Source organism: Triticum urartu, chromosome 6 (assembly GCF_003073215.2).
Source record: "Triticum urartu cultivar G1812 chromosome 6, Tu2.1, whole genome shotgun sequence".
In the NCBI taxonomy this organism is placed as follows: domain Eukaryota; kingdom Viridiplantae; phylum Streptophyta; class Magnoliopsida; order Poales; family Poaceae; genus Triticum; species Triticum urartu.
In genome coordinates, this window is record NC_053027.1 from 546657792 (window position 1) to 546667147 (window position 9356).

The 9356-nt window shown below is 48.7% G+C and overlaps 1 protein-coding gene across 1 annotated transcript; it reads left to right on the plus strand.

Moving 5' to 3' along the window:
* The first annotated feature begins 3410 nt into the window (after window positions 1-3410).
* Window positions 3411-4923, plus strand: LOC125516975 (bidirectional sugar transporter SWEET6b-like). The gene is made up of 3 exons (XM_048682223.1): window positions 3411-3572; window positions 4528-4869; window positions 4917-4923. The coding sequence occupies exons 1-3, from the start codon at window positions 3463-3465 to the stop codon at window positions 4921-4923; spliced, it is 459 nt and encodes a 152-aa protein (XP_048538180.1). The 5' UTR covers window positions 3411-3462.
* Window positions 4924-9356: the final 4433 nt, after the last annotated feature.

The window sequence follows — 9356 nt, forward strand, 5'->3', positions numbered from 1 at the left end:
GAAGAGGCACTCTTTGGTATTACCGTGAAAAATCCAGGCATCGCCTATCTCTCTCTAATTTCATCTCCTCCATTGGATCATCCGGATCAATCAAGCGACACCATGGACGGCATAGAGATGATCGACATTGAAAATCCTGATCATGCCGGTGGAGATGGGGGCGACGAGGTTGAAGCACAGCCCGAACGTCCTCAATTTCGGGCATGGATAGATACCATAAATAGGATCATGATGCCTCCCGACGACGTCCCTAACCTGGATGGAATCGTCGCGGCAGCAGAGCCCGAGCAATGTAGCAGACATGCCTGCTTGTGCTATGCGATCCTCTTTGAGCTCGTTATCGCCACCGTTTTCATCACCCTGATGATGCTCAGCGTACGGTTCCACCCAACGACCTCTGGCGGTCGAGCGTTGCATGTCATAGCACATGTCGTGGATATGATAGGATTGTTCGTTATGGTACTTGGATTCATCCTGATCCTTCATTTTGTACTCGAGGCAGCTATTGGAAACCCCGAGGGGTTCAGAATGATAGATTCATTATTCATGTAATTTGGGAAAACACTAACAATGCGATGATAATGTACTAGTTTTCTTTGTATGGAAGCATTATCCAATTTCTTCAACGAGCTATATGTGATTGTCGAATATTTTACAATGTTTTTATGTTAACTCGGCAGTTTTGTTACTCGGCACTTTTACATTGTATTCTATAGTGACTTGGTGATTTTATTATCCCGTCATGACTAATTCTCAATCCTTCGGGATCTCTTAATTCTAGACGACACCAAGAACCGATTATCCGCGTTGAGATCCAAGTCAAATTTCACTTTTTTATTTTAGTCTACGAGGAACAATTTTGTGTGCTCTTCGAATGTTATTTTTAGCTAAAACTTTGCAAGATCATCAAAAGTTTCATGATGTTCGATGTCCCAAAGTTTTAGTTTTTTTGAATTTACTGTTCATAGAGGGTGTAGGGGCACCCGGGTGCTGAAAATCCTGTCTCAATTTTATTTTTGTATAGGTCGTTTTTTGTCTTGTTGTCCTTCGATTGAACTATCTACTGATTTCCTTGGTAATTATTATCAGATAGATATTGAGATGCCCTTTAGAATGTCTTTTCTAAATAAAAAAAGAAGTGGCAATATTTTTTTTATTAAGAAGCAGCCGGTATCGCTATATCTCTCTTAATCCAAAGAATAGTCAATTTTAAGCTATGTATATCTCTCTTAATCCAAAGAATAGTCAATTTTAAGCTATGTATTTATATATCCCGGTTAGTAATCTCATCTATAGATAAAAAGCCTTGCATGCATATATCCAAAGGCTTGGAACAGAGAAGATGAAAAGTGATCTTGTTTGAACAACACGAAGCATTTCGGTTCCGGTCAAAAGCAACAGAGCCTGTAGTCTGCGTGTGCACCTGTTCCGGCCACAACGGCAGGATAGAGCGCTTGGCAGGTAGCGATCTGCCATACTGCCACGGATGAAAAAAAGGAAAAGTAGAGAAGTATATCTAAAAGGAAATGGCATGCCGCATGCATGGGCGGTCTATGGCAGTAACTAGTAATCTTTGTCGGTGAACATCTCCAATGAGAGGTCAAGTCCCTGAAGACGCCACCCGGGATTAGTCTATTTAATTTCAGTTTGTTAATTTATTATTAAACATTCATCCGGCGTGATGTAATAGTTATAGCCTACTCTGCACAATCGAGCTAATTACACTGAACCACAACTTGAGTATATCCTACAAAAATTTACCATATTTTTTTAGCTTTACAACAAAACATCGTAACTCCAAACCCAAACATGTTAACCAACCTTTAGGTCTAAACCCTTGTATGATGCATGTGCCTCACCTTCAACTTAGTTGGGCCGCTCTACCTTTGCCTCTAATAGGCTCGCAATGACCCCAACCGCGCTAACATGTGCATGCTCGACATGACGGTCTCTCGGAGCTTCTCTGTTTACCATGACATGCGCATCAGGGGCCATGTCCCAGGCATCTTCGCTGATGATGTCTCGGTGTCGCCCATAACACATGCCGTTAGCCTCTAGAACCTTGTCAAGATCGGCATTGCAACATCTAGCGCTTCGTCTAGGAGCCCACCAACATGCTCGAAGTTCGAATCCGACCACACGATTACATTATGATGAACATGCCCAAGGGCAAGGAGTCAGCTTCATGTCCTCATCCGCAACAAGGTGGATCAAGATCTCCCGCGCCATAGAGTACATCATCGCTCCTGGACTTCTCAGCAACACACACATATCCTCATCCACAACATGGTGGCTCAAGATTTCTCACCTCCAGGTACACCATTCCTCCTGCACTTCTCGGCACCACACAAATTGACAAGGCTCCACAAAGAGCTGCAATTATACAAAGATGGCGCCTAGCTTGACGCATCGAGATCATAATCACCATAATTGTGCAATTGCACATGTGTAAGGAAGAACAACGAACATTAGTTGACTACAACACCAATGACACGCTTGTAAGACTACAACACGGATGCATGCTTGTATGAGTAATGGAAATTGTGTATAAGTGTTCTCGCGTTGTCTAGGTCGCAGGTGAGCTGCTCCAACCAGGTGACATACCTTGGGACAAGGTACGAGAGGCGTTTCGGTCGAACCAGGCGGAGTGGGTTGTCCTAATGAAGACCTTATCAAGCCGGGGCACCTTCGTCCATGAACCACGATTTTTTTTTTGCCACATAATGCTTCATAGGTGGATCCAAACGGTCAAAGTTGTTGTCAAAGATAACAAACGAGCTACTTTGTGTTGTGTTGATAAATAGAGGAAGAGTAATTTTCTGCCATGCAGGATATACAATGTGCATCATTACAAAGACATTATGATACACCTCGAAACAATAGAAACATAGGTCAACTAGATATAACAATACTAAAAATAGTGCATTTTTGTTTTGCTGTTACACCACGAGACATTTTTGTACACTTAAAAATAATAATAAGATAAGACTTTGCAATAAGACATTTTGTGCCAAAATGAACCAAATGTGTTAAAGTCTCCAAAGTAACTGCGAATGCGGGATTCATATACCATATATAACATGCGTGGTAGAAAAAATATCTCACATAACTAGAGTCAAAATTTTCAATTTTGTCTTGTAAAACGTTATTCTTTTAGTAAATTGCTATAAAAATATACCGAAGTTGTTTATGTGTAATTAATTTAAAATAGTTGGTAACTAAAGTTATAGTATAAATCATTACGGTGATTAACGTAAAAATAGACGAGAGTGAAAGAGTGAAAAAGTGTTCAACGTTCAAAAGAAAAAGAGTCGGATGGTGTCATGCGTGGGGATGCTGGCCCGTCATCGCTCTATTTAGACGAGTGCCACCACCCTGCCACTACGACCACCTTGGAGAGCTCAGACCACATCCTCCAGTGCACAGCGCAGCGAGCGAGAGGGAGCGGCGGCCGCAAGCAAGATGGTGGCTCCGGCGCCGGCGCCTGCTTCTTCTCTGGAGGTGGACGGGACACAGCTGGTGCTGGGGTACTTTGGCGTCGCCACCGCGTTGCTGCTGATCGGATCCCCCATGTAAGTGTCCTCGAATCTCTGCGCATGCACTCTCCCCGCCGAGCGGATTCTGCACGAATCCCGATCTCGCTCGGGCACATGCACAAGCACCCGAGCGCCGGCTCGCTGCCTACAAGTTTTGTATGTGCACACCGGCGCTCCTCTGCGCTCCGGCGGCAGGCCGCGTCCTGCCTGTGATGGATCCTGCGCGCGAGCGCACCCCGCCGCCGACCAGCCACCTCACCGTATGTACCTGCCTGTAGAACGTACACCATACAAGAACTCGCGCGCGAATCTCATGCCGGCGCCGGCGCACGCACCGCACGTACGCAACACCCATCCCGCGAGCGTCCCAGCGTCGGCTTGCCACCTAGCTCTTCTGCGCGCCGCTCCTCCACGCGTCGGCCGCGGGCCGTGTCCTCGCTGTGATGCATTCTGCGCGCGAGCGCACCCCGCCGCATGTACCCGGCAGAACGACACCGCCCACGCGCGCGCGAGCGCACCCCATGGCGGCGCAGTTGCACGTACACCGCAGACCTCTCGCGGGCGCCCGAGCGCCGGCTTGCGACCTGCCTGCCTCGCTGGTTGGCGAGATGTACTCCTCCACGCAAACGCACCCTGCCGGCGACAGGCGACTTAGCCGCGCGTACCCGGTAGAACGGGAGAGACAGCGTCCACCCCACGGCGGGGCCGGCGCACGCACCGGGCGTATATATACCACACACAGGCCCGGTGGGGAGCACCTCAACGCCGGCTTACGACCAGTGCTGACTAGGAGATGTATACGCAAGCTGCGGCTGTGAAACACGGTGCGCGCGAGCGCCCCCCATCGGCGCACTTGGCGCTCTGTTTTGGTCCCAAAACTAGAGTTTTTGGTGTTGATCTGATTTACTTCTCTGCATATGTATCTGCTACTGTTCAGTCTGAATGTGTATGTGCTTGGCCCTCAACCATGATACTAACTTTGTGGATGCAGCCCAACATTTTGGACAATCCTCAACTCTAAGAATGTTGGGGCAGAGGAGCCGTACTCGTACATGGCTGTGTTGTTCAATGCAGCCGCATACGTGACCTACGGCATTCCGGTTTTCGCCGACAAGACGAACAAGCCCGTCATGCTCGCGAACACAATCGGCATCGTCTTCGAGCTCGCGTACGTGATCATCTTCATCGTTCACGTCGCCGCCAACCGCCGCCGAAACCCTCTCATCGCCCTCGTCGTCGCGTTCCTTGGGCTGCTGCTTGGCACCGTCGTCTTCGGGCACGTATGGTCACGCACCTACATGGGCTGGGTTGCCATGTTCTCCGGCATCGCCATGTACCTGGCCCCAGTCTTCAAAACGGTAACTAAAAACGCAATCGTAGGTACTAATGTGGTCTCCTACAGAGTTGGTTGTGCACTAAACTGTCTTTGCCCGAGTTTGCAGATTGGTGCTCTGAGGAATTCCGATCGGGGGAGGCTCTCGCGGTTCCAGTTTGGGGCAGCACTTGCAAATGGGACAATGTGGACTGGGTATGCCGTTGTAGGCAGCCACATCATATGGTTCACCCTGGTATGATTTGGGCTACGGGGCCACATGCATTCTTTTCTTATACTGTCTAACCCATTCTTTTTTTGTGCACGCACACACGTTCAGTGTTTGTTTACTCAGAACTCAAAGCCCACCACGGGTGCTAAGGAGTTGGGCTTGTTTATGCGCAGGTGCCTAGCGTTGTGGGAATCGGCTCGGCCTCCTTCCAGGTGATCGTGTGGATCATCCTGTACTGCAGAGGTGCTCAGGAAGGAGAGGGAGCCAGGGGGCAGCCCAGAGGAAGCAGCAACGTCCAGATGGCACGCCGGCCAACAAGTCCCGCGCCCCGTCCTACCGCAGGGGCAGGGAGGAGGAGATGTCGGTGATGAGGGGCGACACCAGCCACCCCCCGTGCCCCCCGTCGTCGGGCCAGGCTTGTCTTCGAGTTGTCCCATGCCCATGTCGTCCAGCAGCAAGGAGGAGACGGCGAGGGCCAGCACCAGCAGCACCTTGCCCTAGGTCCTGTCGCCTCGGAATCCGTGGGGAAGAAAGATGAAGCCGGCGGTGGTGTTGCCGTGGGAGGGGTGAAGGTGAAGCATCTTAACCGGGTGCTGCTGAAGCTATGCTTTTAATTCAGGAATTGTGAACTGAATGGTTGTAATAATATTTGATTTCTGAACTTATTTTGTTGATGAACCCCTCTATCCCAAGACGCTTTATCATCTTCAATGGAACTATTCTCTTCAACGGAATTATTTGATTTTCTTCGGTGGTTCCATACACAGCTCAGGAAGGGTGGCCCAAGTCCATGGGCTAAGGAGTTTGTTTCAACTCACGCGTAGATCCAAACGATGGGTACACGGTTGCCCACATCATTATATCCCAATTGTAGTCACTGCCAAAATTTTGCACTTGAACAAAGATTAAACACACATTCGAATCCTTTGATCAATCCTTAAAGTTTCCACCTATTTTCTCTTAAACCCGTCACTTTTCAATGTCTACAGAACTAACGGACCAGTCAGTCGGTACTATCGAACCAGGTGAGTTGAGAGTGTTGTTCAATGACCAAAATACGTTCAAGAATTTGCGAGACGTTGGTTCCCAGAACTATCAGACTCTTATCTTTCGTGTCATTCTCTTTTCATTATGGTAGCACAAATATTTGCGGTGTCCGAGACGGTTAAAGTTGTCTCAGTGAGAATTACCGAAAAAGGCTTTCATCCCGCTTTATATATAAAGCAACACACCCGAACCGATACAAAGTGATGGGAGAGACCCCTTACAAAGCAGATAAAAAAACAAGATTACAGGAGTGCTCACACTCCATCACGACACACCCAAGACTACTGACTAGAAGAAAGACCGCGCCTCCATGAGAAACCACCGGACGTCGATGCAACACACCCACACACCAAGTTGTCACCGGAGAGGACCCCCTGCCCTCAAGCTCCCGGCCGTGGAGCACCGATCCTTCCTGCATACAACGAGAACCGAGAGTGATTCCCTTGACATCGCATGTAAAAGATAGGGAGTCGCCGAGACCACTCTAAGCAAAGCTCAAGGAGCGTCGAGATAGGATCCAAGCTCGTGCGCCGATGTCGATGTCAGTGAGAATTCAAGTCTAGGCTCGGTACTTCCGAATGGTATTGTTTGGTACCCTCCCAGCGGGGACTCCGCACTGTTTTCAGAGGATGTTTTTTTAGGGTATCTTCAAAGCGCATCCTTAAATCGCCGGCAAAACTTCGTATACAGTTTTCGGCATCGATCCGCAAAATACTCCGAATGTCCCTTTTCTCACAAATCAGAAGCAAACTAAGAGGGCTTTGCGGGAGTCTGGACCTCTGCCACGTAGGACTCCAACATCTCCGGCTCATCCAAAACCACACCCTGACTCCACGTCTCCATCTGTTTTCCTCTTCTCTGCATCCGCCGCTGCTGTACCACCATGACCGCCCGCCAAGCCCTTGCCGGACCTCCTCGACCTCCACTGTTCCTCTCAGTCGCCACGCCGCTTTGCCCATGCCGTCGTTCCACATGCGCGACATGGGTCCCATCCGCCCCCGCGGATGTCGGTGTTGGGGAACGTAGTAATTTCAAAAAATTTCCTACGCACACGCAAGATCATGGTGATGCATATCAACGAGAGGGGAGAGTGTTGTCCACGTACCCTCGTAGACCGAAAGCGGAAGCGTTAGCACAACACGGTTGATGTAGTCGTACGTCCTCACGATCCGACCGATCAAGTACCGAACGTACGACACCTCCGAGTTCAGCACACGTTCAGCCCGATGATGTCCCTCGAACTCCGATCCAGCCGAGTGTTGAGGGAGAGTTTCGTCAGCACGACGGCGTGGTGACGATGTTGATGTTCTACCGACGCAGGGCTTTGCCTAAGCACCGCTATAGTATTATCGAGGTGGACTATGGTGGAGGGGGGCACCGCACACGGCTAAAAGTTCAAACGATCAATTGTTGTGTCTATGGGGTGCCCCCTGCCCCCGTATATAAAGGAGCAAAGGGGGGGTGCGGCCGTCCAGGGAGGAGGCGCGCCAGGAGGAGTCGTACTCCCACCGGGAGTAGGACTCCCCCCCTTTCCTAGTTGGATTAGGACTTGGGAGGGGGAAAGAGTGGAGGAGAAGAAGGAAGGGGGGCGCCGCCCCCCTCTCCTTGTCCTATTCGGACTTGGGGGGGGGGGGGGGGGGGGGGGGGGGGCGCGCGACCCATCCCTAGCCGCCTCTCCTCTCTTCCACCTAGGCCCACTAAGGCCCATTAAGTCCCCGGGGGGTTCCGGTAACCTCCCGGTACTCCGGTAAAATCCTGATTTCACCCGGAACACTTCCGATATCCAAACATAGGCTTCCAATATATCAATCTTCATGTCTCGACCATTTTAAGACTCCTCGTCGTGTCCGTGATCACATCCGGGACTCCGAACAACCTTCGGTACATCAAAACATATAAACTCATAATATAACTGTCATCGAAACGTTAAGCGTGCGGACCCTACGGGTTCGAGAACTATGTAGACACGATCGAGACACGTCTCCGATCAATAACCAATAGCAGAACCTGGATGCTCATATTGGCTCCCACATATTCTACGAAGATCTTTATCGGTCAGACCGCATAACAACATACGTTGTTCCCTTTGTCATCGGTATGTTACTTGCCCGAGATTCGATCGTCGGTATCTCAATACATAGTTCAATATCGTTACCGGCAAGTCTCTTTACTCATTCCGTAATACATCATCCCGCAACTAACTCATTAGTTGCAATGCTTGCAAGGCTTAAGTGATGTGCATTACCGAGAGGGCCCAGAGATACCTCTCCGATAATCGGAGTGACAAATCCTAATCTTGAAATATGCCAACCCAACAAGTACCTTCGGAGACACCTGTAGAGCACCTTTATAATCACCCAGTTACGTTGTGACGTTGGTAGCACACAAAGTGTTCCTCCGGTAAACGGGAGTTGCATAATCTCATAGTCATAGGAACATGTATAAGTTATGAAGAAAGCAATAGCAACATACTAAACGATCGGGTGCTAAGCTAACGGAATGGGTCATGTCAATCACATCATTCTCCTAATGATGTGACCCCGTTAATCAAATGACAACTCATGTCTATGGTTAGGAAACATAACCATCTTTGATCAACGAGCTAGTCAAGTAGAGGCATACTGGTGACAATCTGTTTGTCTATGTATTCACACATGTATTATGTTTCCGGTTAATACAATTCTAGCATGAATAATAAACATTTATCATGATATAAGGAAATAAATAATAACTTTATTATTGCCTCTAGGGCATATTTCCTTCAGCCGGCTGCGGGGGTCACCACACACCGTAAGTGTTTGATGAAATGCTTATGCTAAAATTTTGACATTTTTTCTCCATTCTTCAAAGCAATGGATTCATATATGGAGTATATCTACGAGCACTACATTGAGTCATCCTGACATCTACATGAGAGGATGAAACATCGATGATGCAGACGGTCCCTGTAGACGCGGAGCGTGCGGAAGAGCATGTTCTCAATTTTAAGGGATCGATCAAGTGTCATCGAGTGCTAAATCAGACCAGGGCACTGGGGCATTTAACACTCATGGATGACTACTTTTCCCCCAAGGATCTATTCCTAGACAATTTGCACCGGCGCTTTCAGATGTGAAAAAAATGTGTTTGGTCGCCTCTATAATGGTGTACGGTCCTAAAATGACTACTTCATCTTAAAGAAAGATGCCGTAGGGAGAATTGAATTCTTTCCAGAAGTGCATGGCTGCAT

Bases quoted from the DNA above. Each gene is read 5' to 3' on its own strand.
- LOC125516975 (XM_048682223.1), top strand. From the start codon at position 3,463: ATGGTGGCTCCGGCGCCGGCGCCTGCTTCTTCTCTGGAGGTGGACGGG. The intron at 3,573-4,527 runs GTAAGTGTCCTC...TTGTGGATGCAG, and splicing joins CTGCTGATCGGATCCCCCAT to CCCAACATTTTGGACAATCC.